This window comes from Taudactylus pleione, unplaced genomic scaffold (assembly GCF_031769625.1).
Source record: "Taudactylus pleione unplaced genomic scaffold, aTauple2 ptg000070l, whole genome shotgun sequence".
In the NCBI taxonomy this organism is placed as follows: Eukaryota; Metazoa; Chordata; class Amphibia; order Anura; family Myobatrachidae; genus Taudactylus; species Taudactylus pleione.
In genome coordinates, this window is record NW_028284472.1 from 18,706,155 (window position 1) to 18,722,063 (window position 15,909).

Sequence of the window (15,909 nt, forward strand, 5' to 3'; positions counted from 1 at the left end):
TCGCCTTTAGATATAAATGGCATCGTCGATGTACCTGTACTAAAGGTCCACAGAAGTCGATGTGCAGACAGAGATGACAAACGCGGCCCCAAGTTTTCTCATAGTTAGAGAGAACATAAGCTGCGTTTAGTACAGTATATGCTTCCCCCTGTTGAGGTTAAATTGCCCTTAATGTACGCTACACCTTTAAATGCTAGTAATGTATTCACAGCTTGCACATACAGTACTGTAGCTGCCAACTAATGTTAATTTCCAGAGACAATCCCAGATTTTAAATATTTGTCGCTGTAAATGTCACTATTATTCTGCACTGATGGTCTGAGCAATAAAGTTCCTTCTTCTGCATATTCAGTGCAGTTTCTGGGCTATATATGCACAACACGGGAAAAGTGCTAATAGTATAGTAGTTATGTGTAAAATAGGTATAGATTGATAATCATCTTTGTACATGGAATAAAATCTTTGAGGTTGATCTGCATTCACTGTAATGGTAAAAGGTCTCCCTCTCCAACTCTGATGTTGAAACCTTTGATGTCACTCTTTGAACCCAGCACTAAACACAACAAGTATTTTGATATTTAATAATAATAAACATAAAAAAAAATCATATAAAATGGGTAGAAACAGGACTTGGATAACAGCAGCAACAAAGTTCACCGCTGTAGCGGGTTTTTTTTTAGTATACTGATCCTCCAATGCTTTTTGTGCCTCCCAAGTAGTGATTATACAACAGGAACCATCAACGCGTTTCGTTGGACCTCTACTTCATCAGGATACCAATGAAATGTATTCACCTTTACATAGGCAGCATGTACAGATCTTTTCCGACTAGTAATCCTTACCCGCATGTGCTTGCACCTGCCTTGTAGCAGATGCTAAATAATAAGCCTTCCAGCATGCTTGTTTGTGAATATTTACAGGGCATATGTGCCACTTTTTGCGTGAAGGTGGGAATTTTCTTTGAGAACACCTCTTCCCACCCAAGTTCTGCCTCTTTGGTCGTAAAGTTAATGAGGACATAACGTGTTTGACTTTGCTTGGCTGTATAATTGTGTGCTCCTGCTCTGACGAACACAGTGTGAATTCAAGCAAGATACGCTGTGCATTCTGATGTACATTATAAATGTTTCATATTATACATGTACATTATACATTATTCATATTTTGGGGAATATGAATTCAGAAACTTGCTATAGTTCTTTAAAAAATGTTGTGCCGAGATTGCGTTTAGAGTACGAGTGGTTGACTAAGGAAGAAGAAAACATGACCAAGAAGAGACATTCAGATCGTAGCTAAATGGCTGAAGAACATTCGAGAATCCATAAATATTTATTAAACCATAAAAATATATGTACCCCTGTCCTCTTTTGAATTGAAAATGTTTTCCGAAAAGTGGAAATGAATCATTTTTATTAATGGTGTGTTCACAAAACTGCACTTTCACTTGAATGCCTTCAACGATGGGAATCACTGGACATTCTGTGCCTGGACGAGTGTTTAGAATGCCATGTATTCCTGTAGCGATGACTGGGTGCTGTCACGTTGAAGATGCCATGAGTGCTGTTTCCGTGTACCGGCCTCTGCCAGACAGGTGAATCTGATTCATACCAATGTGCAGGTACATCTCTAGCTGCATTCCTATGTGTGGACACCTTCAATGTTCATGTAGTAATACTCTAGGAGGAGGAGGAGGACTTCTCGGTGGTCAGACAACACCATGAAGCAGATGCTCTGCATTGTAGCGGAGAAGGACGGTGATGAAATGTATCGTCGGTCTCTGAAATCTCTAAACAACCCGTACATCTTGAAGGAGAAGGAGGCTTTGCAGCTGTTGTGTCAGGATGTTGCTTATTTAAGGGCAAGTCTCGGCAGCTGTAAGTACTTATCCCGTCTACACCTCACCGCCGTATCATTTATCATGCTGGCTGACTGATATAACCTAAAGGCAATGAATTGTTGTTCCTCTGTTGCCTGAATAAGATTTTTTTTCTTCTCACTGTATATTTTATAAATGTTGTGAAAGACTCGTACGCTGCCCTTTAATACTTTAAAGGGCAGCACTGTAAGAAATATGCTTGATTAAATTAAAGACCCATATGTCTAATAACATACAAGTGTGTATCCACCAAGCGTCTGTACGCCATACGGCGCGAGATGCCCGCAACAACTGAGACGATCCGAGACTCGTAGTGTACAGTATTTTACTTAAAATTTTGCGCATTAGGAGCATCGCAGGGAAAAGCTGGGCTGAGACTTTGACCGCACAAAGGAACTTTGAGTGAGGAGAGCTGCGGCTATTCGCATCGGTGCCCTTTTTTGTACAGATTTAGACTCTGTCACACACAGATGTATAAATGTCGCTATTCCCAGTGGTCCGTGTACGCTAGCAATGCAGCTTAGTCGCTTCCAGTAATTACACTTTCATTAGTCTAATTTGTGCTAATAAGACGCACGTTTTAAGTGAGAAAGACACTCTGCGCGGCGAGTCGCCCACGACCTGCTGCACCAAAAGGGGCTATCGACTGAAGCCACAGTATAAAAGGACACATCTGTATCTGTGGGCTTTTTTTTATTGTAAATTACATATATTACAAGCTATAACAAATCTGACAATTTAACTTGGCTTCTGGGTGACCAGCTTGTCCACCAGCTTCTGAAAGTCAGGTGTAAATCTGGAACAGACACCCTCGTGTAATTCTGCAGAGAGCTGTCTATCCGTTAACCTGATGGTCTTGTTACTGGCTATTTTGGAGTGAAGGAGTGCAGAGTGAAACAGGTCTCCTGTGCTCCTTTCTGCAAGTGTGGTGACTGGCAGCATTTGAGGAGTAGGGGGGACAGAATATAGGGTGATAGTATTCTTCTTTGTATTACCCTACTTCTATTTATTGGTCCTATAAACAACTGCAATGCCCATTATTGATCCTGATGAGATTGATATACTCATTACCAGGCATATAAATAATTGCAGTCAGCAAGGGACCTCTATCAGCATGTGTTCGGGGTCATCTTGCAGGTCCTACTGATGCCAGAAGTAATATAGCCACTCATCCCATCTCAGAACGGCTGGTGCAGTGATCCTGTTGCTTGGGTTTTGGCCCAAGTGTCGCCTTCACATGTACTTTATTGAGAAATGGAAACAATTGGCTTCTCTTAAGGGTAATTGATCTTTCTTGTGGGCCGAGTGGTAGTGTAAGAACTTTGTGGTCTATCCATGCGGTCCTGGCCATCTGCTAAGGTTATTATTGAATGACACCTCAAGTGAATTGCCCTCCCACTAGTGAGTGCAGGGACTGTTATGAATGGCCAACTATTCTCTATAAAGCTCTGTGTAAATTGTGTGCGCTATATAAATAACTGGTAGTCAATAAATAAATAATACACAATACTAATATGATAACAGCCTCTCTCTGTCCTGTACGTCCTACCATTCTGATGCCCCCTATACTGCCTTGGCCACAGATCATGCCCATGACTTAACTCCCTGTAACCCGCTGCTCCAATGGAGCGGGAATATGGAAGATTGGACCATTTATGTTGGTGTAGTGGGATGGAGTTTGTGTGTTCAGGATTTGTTGTTGGTGCACTTGTGTGTGGGAGTTAGGCTAAAGAGGGGTTTGTTTGAGATATAAGTAGATGTGAAACGTGTAATGGTTCGTGGTGAACTGGATAATATATTAATGGTGGGAGTTCCAGTGGGTATAGGTTGATTTTGGAGTGGGGCTGGAGAAACCTCCATTTGCAACTGGATTTCGGAGCAACTAAGTGGAGCTGTTAATAGGACTGGCAGGTGAATTAGCATTGGACTTGTCAGAGGGATATCTGGTATTAGAAGACTTTGTCGCTTTGCCTATATTTGAAGATTTTGAAGTTGAACGTGTTTAGAATCAAGATACGGTTGATTGATTCTTTCGGCTCAGGCGATGGACCCTTTGGGTGGGGCGGTGATGTGCACTAGTCTGGCTGCAGAATGAAAGTTGATTGTCTGAGCAGCCTAATCGTTACCATCCCTGGGTAATTCTCTTCATCAATCATTTCCTTTTCACATTTTAGTAATTTTTTTATTATATATACAAGTACAGTAATATAATTATAGATGTTTTGTTTTGAAATGAGGTCTATTTAGGCTCATTGACGATTATTATTAGTAAGTAATGAATTCTCATTTATGCTACTGTCGGCTCTACATATGATACCATATACTGCCCTGTGGTGTGTTGTAGCGTTACTTATTACTATGTGACACCATACACTGCCCTGTGGTGTGTTGTAGCATTACTTATTACTATGTGACACCATACACTGCCCTGTGGTGTGTTGTAGCATTACTTATTACTATGTGACACCATACACTGCCCTGTGGTGTGTTGTAGCGTTACTTATTACTATGTGACACCATACACTGCCCTGTGGGGTGTTGTAGCGTTACTTATTACTATGTGATACCATACACTGCCCTGTGGTGTGTTGTAGCATTACTTATTACTGTGTGATACCATACACTGCCCTGTGGTGTGTTGTAGCGTTACTTATTACTATGTGACACCATACACTACCCTGTGGTGTGTTGTAGCATTACTTATTACTATGTGACACCATACACTGCCATGTGGTGTGTTGTAGCATTACATATTACTATGTGACACCATACACTGCCCTGTGGATGTGTTGTAGCATTAGGGTGATTCTCTGTGTAACGCATGGGACATTTACTATTCAAGTACGTGAACTGTTTCTATACCACAGCATAAAAATGTCACTACGGTAAACCATTCCTTCCGGGACTTTTAAAAACTCTGCGTGATGCTGGGTACTCAGAGAGTGACTCCATATACTGTCCCGATAAAGGTTTTCGTGTTACTTTGATGGCATTCAGGGTCCAGGATGAAGCATGTACAATTGTTCTCTTGGTCTCTCTCTCTCTCTCTGCCAGTGCAGAGTACTGTGAATAGTGGCACATGTACTGTGCATAGTGATCTCATCATTTTGAAATTGCTAATTGTAGTAATTGCTACAATCTTTCAAATCCATTCAGCATTTATAGCATGATATAAAACAATATGGCATTATAATGGATCTCTCTGCTTGTAAATTTCTGTCTTTCCCTAAATATATTAGGTTGAACGGAAATGCTGTAATCTACTGTACTTGTTTTACAGTAGACTTGTTAATTTAATGGTTTCAATGACTTAGACTGGTTAAACGCGGGCATTTTAGAAACCATTAGTTTTCAGCCAGTAAAATCCAGTATTCTGATGAAGTTCCCGTAGTGACACCCAACTCTCTTTGGGGAGAACAAGGATCTGGTTCCCAGTCACATAGGTAGTGGTCCTCCCCTGTATGTCATTCTCTCTTCCGGCTATACTTAATAATATTTTTGACCTTACATCCAGGAGGATCGCAGTAGGGAGGTCCAGGGGGCCAGTGCATGGGACTTGAAGCCAGAGTTTGCGTAATCATGGCCCCATCCGCAGTTGCGCAGTTCTGCATGTCGCAGATGCTAGGGGCACAGTCATGATGACACAATTTGCAGTCAGCTCTCTGATGTTCAGGAGTCTCCCAGACATTCTGAGAGAGTAGGCAAAAGTGCTTTATTACCTGAAATTAATTCTCCCTCTTGTCTTCCTTCCCTCTCCTTTACTTCATTCTCTCCCTCCCACTTGTAATTCTGTCATTCATTCTCCCTCTTCTTCTCTCCCCACTACTTCATTCTTTTTCCCTCACCTCTCCTGTGCTTCAGTCTCTCTCTCTCTCTGTCTCTCTATCCCTACCACTGTACGTCGTTCTCTCTCCCTCTTTTCCCCTGCATGTCATTCTCTCTCCTTCCCTTCTCTTGTACGTCATTCTCTCCTCACCTTCCCTGTACTCCATTCAGTTTTCCTCCCCTCCCCTATAAGTCATTCTTCCTTTTTTTCCCTCCTCTGTACATCATTCTCTCTTACCTCCCCTGTAACGTATTATAGATCAAAAAAAAGCGGAAGGAGGGCAAATTCACCGCACTGATCTTAAATAGAAATTTAGAAGGGAAATAATATGAAAAAAATGTTATAACCGCCGCCAATGATATCTGTATTACATTACCATATATGTAACATGGTGGTGGTGCTACCTAGAGTAAAATTAGAGATTTCGTAAAACAGGGTATGGTGTCCAATTCCCATGGGTATGACAACCAACAGCAGAAATTGGGGTTGATGACGTGAACCTCTTCTTGACTATTTTTCTCGGGACTACTAGACCAGCAGATCTCTCACTCCTCCTTCTCTACTATTAGGTATGAGACTGAGCAGCAGAGCCTGGTTGTAGACTCTTTAGCCCCCACTTTTCTGTAGTTCTGTTTACCAACACTTTATATTCCAACAGTATTCCAGATTGTGTCACTACTAGCTCCCTTATTGTTTTCACACCTTGAGTGTGATATATCCAATTTATGATCATATACATCGGAGACGCATCAATTGTTTTCTATAGCTTCATCTTACAATATCCTGTACTTTCCCAATGGTCCCTATTTCAACCTGTAAATTCACTCATTCGCTGTCCTATACCATGGGCATGACGGCAAACAGCAGTAATTTGGTTTGAAGACTAGGACCACCGTTGACTATTCATCTTAAGGGCTACAATACTAGCAGATCTCTCACTCCTCTTCCTCCACTTATTGAAGTGTGAAAGGAGCAGCAGAGCCTAGTTTTAAACTAATACCCTAAAACTTTCTATTTTTCCATTGTTCTGTCATTACCCTGATTGGGAACTATTAGAGTACACTGTCACTTTAATATCCTTTTGAATACAACCATCAACATCAATTGACCTGGTGTTTTTTATCATAAGTACATGTTTTATGTTGTATTGTCCAGTATATGTTGTTTTTTTCTATATTTCACCTACTCTATCTGGGTTATTTTAACCGAGATTTATTCATTCACTTCTTTTCACATCTTTTGTCAGATCTCTTGGATGTCTGTGTAAGTCCTTTTTACATTGTTACAGATATTAATAAGAGTTCTGTTTTAACTGATACTTATTGAGCTATTAGAGTGCACCCTTATAGAGTCTTAGATTGTGGTTCTTTATGAACCCATACCCCCTGTTTTTCGAAATCCCCTGTAACGTATCTGCCTAGCCCTCCCACATCCCATAATGTATCCGCCCTAACGCCCCCACAGCTTCTCTAACACACAGCAGTAGGGGCTGAACGTGTACAGTACAGTGGGGATGACATAGTGAATGATGACAGTAGATGGTGGGTGCAGCCATGAATGTTCCTCCAGGGGGTGGGGGAATGATGGGGTCTTCCATGCAAAAGTGAGCCACCTCGTATAATGTGATTGAGTTCCTTTGGAGCACTCCTTTACTACACAGTATACTATTTAGCATGGAAGCTTTAAGGTCATTCTTTGGTGCTCTGGTAAATTGAGGCGTGAGTACAAGCAAGGATTCTTGTACTTGCTATCTGGTATTTTACATCATCTATATGTACAAAGGTAACTTTTACAATGATCTTTAAAAGCTGCCTTCCAAAAGTTGCATCACATTATTTTTAAGCTACCAGAATGCACGCTGAGTCCTCCTCTCTAACCATATATACATACACCATAAATTATATTAGCATGTTGTTCTGTTATGTTTCGGTCTGTGTAGAAGAGGCGCTGACAGAATAATAATTGTCCCTTTCCTGTCTATTAATGTCTTATGTGATTACCAGGTAACAACTCCTGAACATTCCAAATAGTCACGTCTCGCATTCTGTGTCCAGTCAGGAAGCAGTAATCATGCATTACAGTGTATAGTAAGATAGATTATGTAACATGTTCTGAATAAGATAATGAAAGTACACCTGTCGCTTACACACAGTGGAGAGAACATTCATGAGCCTGCAGCCTATCAGCTTGCCAGGAACTAATGACATCACTGAGGAATGGGACACACACTCTCATGAATATTACTTCATCGTACAAATTGCTGCCTCCACTGGAGGTTATATATACATATAAGTGCAACAGAAGCTCACATGCTGATACAATGCAGATTATCCAGACAGGAAAGCCTTGCTTGTATCTGCTGACATCCCATAGCGGTGCCAAGAAAAACCCAAGCAAGATTTTTTTGTTCTCCCGTAATAACCCCCAGTACCTCACGCTGCCCCCAGGACTACATTATTGTAATGATGTGCAGGGGAGTAGGGGGTTCAGTATGTTTTGTTGACGTGAGAATGTCTGACTTGCATCGGACCCTCTATCCCAGGGGTCAGGGAACTCTTTTACCTTTTACCCCAAAATATATTTAGATACGCCGACGATACCCCCTTGATTTGAAAGGAAGGAAATCATATAGTTATGCCCCTGTAGTGGTGCCCCCATATAATGCCCCTGTAGTGGTGCCCCCATATAATGCCCCTGTAGTAGTGCCCCCATATAATGCCCCTGTAGTAGTGCCCCCATATAATGCCCCTGTAGTGGTGCCCCTGTAGTGGTGCCCCCATAGTTATGCCCCTGTAGTAGTGCCCCCATAGTTAAGCCCCTGTAGTAGTGCCCCCATAGTTAAGCCCCTGTAGTAGTGCCCCCATATTATGCCCCTGTAGTAGTGCCCCCATATAATGTCCCTGTAATAGTGCCCCCATATAATGTCCCTGTAATAGTGCCCCCATATAATGCCCCTGTAGTAGTGCCCCCATATAATGCCCCGTAGTAGTGCCCCCATATAATGCCCCTGTAGTAGTGCCCCCATATAATGCCCCTGTAGTAGTGCCCCCATATAATGCCCCTGTAGTAGTGCCCCCATATAATGCCCCTGTAGTGCCGCTTGTACAAAAAAACCCACTTACCTTAATCCCCGTTCCTGCATCCGCCGCCGTCCTGTCCACCCGGCAGCTCCTCGGAACTATGGGAGAGACGTCATGACGTCTCTCCCATAGTGCGCATAGAGAGAGCCGGAAGCTGGAGTTCAGAAGAGAACTCCAGCCTCCGGCTAACGCGGCGCTGCAGGGAAGGTGCCGGGCGCCCGCTGGTAATAACAACTCAGCGGGCGACTGGCTTAGAGCCTCCCTGCGGCACCGCCGGGCATGCATATAGAATGATTCATATGCATGCCCAGCTGTCCGTCCATTACCCCCAGGAATTTCATTTTTACACCATGTGGGGTAATTTACCCCTGTTCCCTGACTACTGCTCTATCCCAAAGCTCCTTAATACATTTGAATGCTTCTTTCATATCACCATCTCTTCTATCTTTTAAACTTTATAGCCAACTCTTTCATTATTTCCGAATACATTTTGTTTAGTAGCTCTTCCCCTGAGATGATACTTTACACTGTGCTGTGCCACCTGCCCCTTCTTGTAGGGTGTGCTGACCTCCAGTCCTTGGATACCATGCAGCCCATGGAGAGGAAGAGACAGGGGTACATACATGAGCTGATCCAGACAGAGGAGAGGTACATGGACGACCTTCAGCTTGTGATTGAGGTGAGCTTCATTCTCTTACAACAGAATTGCTTTCTGTATAAATATCCTGGAGTGCAGTGAAATCGTACAAGTATAGGCCGGGGCCATAAGGACTCTTACAGCTGGCAGCGCCAGAAAAGTTGGGGGCACAAAGGTTTGTATACCCACCATCACCTTTGCTCAGACAAGTAAAAACTCCACCATTTTTGCGCTGCTGCTGCCTTTGACTTAATACTTATCCTGGCGCCCCCTGCTGGAGACTGTGAGAGAGCGGCATTGGACAGATGGGACCTGAAGGTGTAATGTCAGGTGACCCTGCATACAGGAGCTGAGGATGTAATGACGGGTGACTGTTGCAGTGCTCTTCTCTCTTGCGGCTCTCCAGCAGAAGTTCTCAGCGATGGAGGATTACAGTAGAGGGCGTTCGGGGCAGTTTTCCAGCGTTGAGTGGAGAACTCAATCCTTCTCACTCAGGGCCTGATTCAGAGCCGGACGCAATTAGCGCTCGCTCGTCCAGAAAATAGGGGTGGCTATTCAAATCAACCGTTCGCTCTTTGCAGTCTGTTCACGCCTCTAGGTCTGAACGAGCGAACAAAACTTGCGGTCGTTTTTTGAAAAAATACGCCCCCTGGCCGCTCGCATCCTACGTCATGTCCGCTATTTATTAGATTAATCGAGTACATCGACCATGGTATGAACTGCTCGCTATTCTTGGGGTTGGTTTTTCCTACCACAATTTTGCGAGCAGTTCTGACTATAAAATAACCCAGTGCCGTGGTCAATGACGCTGCTGTTTTAATTATGCACACCCATAAAACGCCCGTTTTGACCTTTAAGCACGCCTGCGTTCGGATCTCCTCTCCCCGTTTTCAAGCACCTTCCCCCGTTACCACCCACATACGCCTCTTTCTGTCGCTCAAATTATCAGGCATTCGCTATTTTGCGAGCACATGAATTTCGACCGCACTGACTGGTTCGCGCATGCGTATAACGATCCGTACACATGCGCAGTTGGGCAAACATCGCTCGGAGCGAACGAGCGGCCGCTTACTAGCGGCTCTGAATCAGGCCCTCAGTCAGCCATTCAAGTGTACCTTTATTGAGAGCTTGGGTTGATGGTTTTGCTGGGGGGGGGGGGGGGGGGGTTGGGCGCAACTCATGGTTTTAGAATGAGATGATGATCTAGCACATGTGTGTGTGTGTGATGTTTGGTTGTGCATACGTTAGCGTGCTTTTGGTTATCTGGTTTCCTCGAAAATGTCATGTTTGTGTTTAAATTTGAAGGTTTTGTGAATCTGTCATTTCTACTCCTTATTTATCATAAAGATGGCCTTATTATCGGGGTGTGTTTATTTCAGGTTTTCCAGAACCCGATGGCAAATTCCGGAGTCCTAAAGGAGTCTGAAATGGGCCTAATATTTGTCAACTGGAAAGAGCTCATTATGTCCAACACAAAGTTGCTCAAGTGAGTACAATGTTTATTTGAAGCTGGTTAAAGTTTTGTTTTATTTTGTTGTAAAATGCCCAGAAGGACAGAGAAATCCATTTCTACCCCTCAGCGATGCTCCTATATGTCTTCCTGATTGTCTTCCAAGCACATTTCACAAGGCAGCCAAGCTCATAGTCTATGCACAGGTGGGAAACTGTAAAAACATCAAGGCCCAACCTATTACTGAATTTAGAATCACCGCCAACTTGAGGTTTCCTATTTTCTCTTAAAGTATTTTTTGGTTTAGCATAATTTAGGTCTTAAATTTGTTATGATTAATAGTTGTCCCTTTTGTGTGTCTTAAAGTTTTTGTTAAATTGGTCTGAAATGCAACTAAAATGTGCGAAATGCGTCAATTGTGAAGAATCCAAGCCCATTCACAAGGTGGAAAAATGGCTGTACACCCTATTGTAATCCAATTAATGCCCCTGTGAATGTACACTCCCCTGTCCTTTATTTTATTTAAATAATCGCTCCTATAAGTTGAAATTTCATTTATGCACTAAAGTAGGGACATTTGTGTGACTAATACGCACTTTTCAAGGTACAACCCCAATACTGCCCGAGTCTTATCTGTCTTCAGTGACGGGAATCGCCAGTCATTAGCAAGACAACATGGGACTCACAGTGGAACATTACAGTATTTAATGTTTAATACTCATTAAAATAAACTTTCTAAGAATTTAGCAACTTCTACCCCTTTAACATCGCACCTGGGATCCTATATAGTGCCATGGCAACGGGGGTCATCTGTTTGTGTGAAAGGGTCGACACGTGTTGTGTGTCCGAGAATGTCTACCCTGGTCAAGATCAGGGTTATTCAGGAGTCAGCTACAGTGTGATAGGGGCAACCCAGATTAATTAACCCGGGTTGCATTAAGAGCATCTCATTGGCGGTGGAGGAGCACTGGGAGATGAGTCCTCTTTGTGAGCCAGTAAAAACGTTTACTTTAATGACTCGCACACTTGGCAGACACTGGTCCAGTGTGAAAGTGGTCGACCTGGTAATAACCCAGGTCTAAGGTGCGGTGTCAAAGGGGTGTGAGCAGCTGTAACACGGCTTGAACTTGTGTTCAAAACCCGGATCAGACCCGGGATTTTGGTCTGAAAGTGGTATTAGGGCAGAGGTTTCTAAACGCAGTCCAGTAAGGCTCCCCAACCGTTCAAGATTTAGAGAGATCCATGGTTGAGCACAGGTGTCTTAATTAGTACCTCAGTCAATTTGATTTAACCACCTGTGCTCAGCCATGGATATCTCTAAAACGTAAGCTGTTGGGGAGCCTTGAGCACCGCGTTTGGGACCCTGTGTATTAATGTATAAAATAGCATTTTGATCCACACTGGATGTCTTGTATTTTTTACTTCTTAAAAGTGTACCTTGCACTTGGATGCAGCCATATGATAGTCCACATTCACATGAGTTTTGATTCAGACCATCACTTCACTATGAACTAGTGCCATAGCCAAGGTATAAGGCACAGAGTGATGTCATGAGACTGCCTAAGTTATGTCACTCACAAGCAGGGAATGGTTATACCTACAAAATGATACTACTGTGTGTGAAGACCTGTATAAATTAGCGTTTAATACCTCAAGGATTTCTTAAGGTAAAAATTGGTCCAGACCAAAGAATAGATTTCGTCACCATGTACAAGTAAATGTTTATTCTTTTGTTTATTGATTAACCGTTTCTTATATAGCTCAGCTTATTCCGTTGCGCTTTACAATTGGAAACATTAATAAAACAAAACTGGGTTATAACAGACAGATACAGTATATAGGTAGGAAGGGCCTATTTAACACTAAGGGGTCGATTCAGCTAGCTGCGACCCTTGCAAAGGACCACTGCGACGGCGTGGTAACACCAGCAAGGACACCTCAACGCCATTACGCCCCACCTTACCCTGAAATTGCGCACACACACACCTATATACAAATATATAATTGAATTGCATTGCATCTTTGCAGACATCTCCAAAATATTGTATTGCTTTGTGTTTTTCTGTATTCTTCACACCTTCATGTCATTACACTGACTACTAAAGGATATTCTTATATAACCTGCGCCCATTGCTCCGGCTGCAGGGCACTGCGGGTGCGTAAGAAGACCGGGGGTGAAAAGATGCCAGTTCCGATGATTGGGGACATTTTGGCGACAGAGCTGTCACACTTGCAGGCTTATATCCGGTTCTGCAGCTGTCAGCTGAATGGAGCCTCTCTGTTACAGTCCAGAACCGATGAAGAACCAGAATTTAAAGATTACCTAAAGGTTGGTTTACCCTATGATACATTTCGAGGACAAATCACTATGACTTCACTACTATTTTATTTCTTTGCATATGTAGAAAAAAAATCCTCACCGTCTTATGTTGCTGTATTTGTTGCTGCAAAAAATCAAGGGCTGCAGGTTGTTGCATCCTTAAATGACTTAATGGGTCACGTGGACACCACACGTTAATCTGGTAGCATTCAGACATTGCTTTATGAAGCCGACGGTCAAAATGGGTTAGGGTTAGGCTAGGGGAAGGGGCTGTTAGGGTTAGGCACACCCTGGGGGGAGGATATGGTTAGGCACCCTTTCGGGAGGGCTAAGTTTAGGCTGCGGGGAAGGGTGGGGGTTAGGTTTAGGCACCCCTAAGGGGGAGGGTTAGGGGGGGGGGATAGTAATAGTATAAAAGCTTACATAACGGATCTTTTGTTGCCGGTCTTCCGGCGACGGGTGTGTAACCGCCGGATCGGTATGAAAAACCGCCGGACGCATGTTCAAATCTTAGAAGCCGTGATACTTGCTAACCTGTCATCATTAGATTTGCCAAAGTCCAAGATTAGAAATGTGAGCTGCACGTCATGCCTGACTGTAAGGTCTGTTATTGCCTTGGGGGTTATTTTGTAAAGTTATTTTTCTATAATAAGTATGCACTGGGTATATTTTGCAGCCTGTAAGCAAAGGCTCCATGAACAGATTTTGGCCTCACACGATCCCCTACTAGTTGTCTGCTGGCGTGTCCATATGATCTTGGGAATATTGGTAGAATATATTGTTCACATGTTCAATTTCTTTTATGTTCTGCAGAATTGCCGTGCAGCACATGATCTAAAACTTTACAAATGTGATAGTATGTTAAGAAAAAAAATTTCTGTCTTGCAAAAACTTAATTAACTGTATCCAAAATAAATTTTTTTTAAAAAATCTGTCCCTAGTGTTCTTTGGTAGGGACATACGGGTATATTGTCAGACAGAGCAAACCATTGCAAAGTTAATAAAACAAACAAGTGTACTGCCAGCCAGAGTTTGTCTGCCCACTGACACAAATGCCATCAGCAATAAGCGGGCCTAGTATATCTGCCAGGCAGGGCCGCAACTAGGGTGGTGCAACGTGTGCCGTGGCACAGGGCAGGGGGCGCTGTTTGGACCTGTCAATGTTATGTTTATAATCATTCTCACTTGTAGCTTCCTCTTCATTTATCCCCGACATCTCCTGGCCGCCCCTATCTCCACCCTGGCATCATCAATGCAGCCATTGGATTCAGACTGTATTTGGCACTGACACTTAGATAACAGTGGTAATACAGGATCGGTACCCCTTCAACATCGTACGGGGCAAATCAGATTTGTCATGGCCCTTCCACATGAGGCCACGTCCCTTTATCGGGCACGTGTCTTATGTCCTTATTTGAAAAATAGCGAGGGGGGGGGTGGGTGCCGGGGCTCTTTCTGGCACAGGGCTCCAAAAAGTTTAGTTATGGCTGCCAGGGAATCAAGATCACAATTCAGATGTAGCAAAATTAATTGAGAAATGATGGTTACAGTGGGGATAAGTTGCAGTAATACAAGAGAGTTATAGTTAAAGGGCACAAAACTGTAACTGAGCAATATGATGTACATTTCCCTGCCCATATTCTGTATCCTTTGTATGATACTAGCTCAACCCATGACCAATATTGGGTGATGAGGAAAAGAGGGCGTCGAGAAACAATCTGTATCTTATCTGCTTTGTAATGCCCATGACATATGCCCATACGGGTTTGTAATGGTTGCTACACAATGTAGGCTTATGACGTTTCCTGACCGTTCTGTCTAATGGGTTATTTTGGCTGCTCCCCAGAGACTGGCCACTGACCCACGCTGTAAGGGGATGCCTCTATCCAGCTTCCTGCTCAAACCCATGCAAAGGATAACTCGCTATCCCCTCATCATAAAGAACGTGAGTACCCAGCCAAGTCCATGCATAGTCTGTTTAAAAAAAAAAACAAATAGTCCCCTCTCTCCTAACCTGTGTTGCTTACATTGGTACCAGATCCTGGAGAATACCCAGGAATCCCACCCTGACCATGCTAACTTGAAATTCGCCCTGGAGCGGGCAGAGGAACTGTGCTCTCAGGTTAATGAAGGGGTGCGAGAAAAGGAGAACTCGGACAGGCTGGAATGGATCCAGGCCCACGTCCAGTGCGAGGGACTTATCGAGGTTAGTGCATGTACCACCCACTATGTTAGTCTGAAGTGTACAGGCGGGTTCTCCGACACCTGGCAACTTTATGCTGTGCTTGCTTATATACCATATACTTCACTGTTTTTACGTATACATGATGTGCACCTTTTAGCTTTGCGACACACTGTGACATATAACCCAGACGTGAGCACCGTGTGGGCCGGGCTTCAAGTGACATCCAAGAATCTGTGTTTGGGACATGCGATTGTTACCAAGCGTGCAATACATTCTTTTGGGAGCTACTTCTGCTCAGGTTCCCCAACGATTTAACACTGATGCTTTGGATTACCCAGCATTTAAACACTGACACTTGGGTTCCCCAACAACACCTCAGTGACATGTGGGGACCACAGCTTCCCTCCCCCCTCTCTAAAAAAACAAAAAAAACACAATAGTAATGTACCATGCTTATTTATACATCACATACTATATGTTGTGGTTTCTTATAACCTATAATGTGCTGTGATTGTTTATACACTGCAAACTCTCC

General features: G+C 43.3%; 1 protein-coding gene across 3 annotated transcripts in view; it reads left to right on the top strand.

The window, feature by feature from the left end:
- ITSN2 (intersectin 2) overlaps nucleotides 1-15,909 on the top strand; it is a 158,040-nt gene that overhangs the window by 130,008 nt on the left and 12,123 nt on the right. For all 3 annotated transcript variants that reach the window (XM_088467287.1, XM_088467285.1, XM_088467286.1), the window contains 5 exons: nucleotides 9,340-9,461; nucleotides 10,799-10,905; nucleotides 13,015-13,198; nucleotides 15,036-15,134; nucleotides 15,228-15,395. In XM_088467287.1, coding sequence (XP_088323413.1) covers nucleotides 9,340-9,461; nucleotides 10,799-10,905; nucleotides 13,015-13,198; nucleotides 15,036-15,134; nucleotides 15,228-15,395 — 680 coding nt within the window. The remainder of the gene's footprint in view (nucleotides 1-9,339; nucleotides 9,462-10,798; nucleotides 10,906-13,014; nucleotides 13,199-15,035; nucleotides 15,135-15,227; nucleotides 15,396-15,909) is intronic.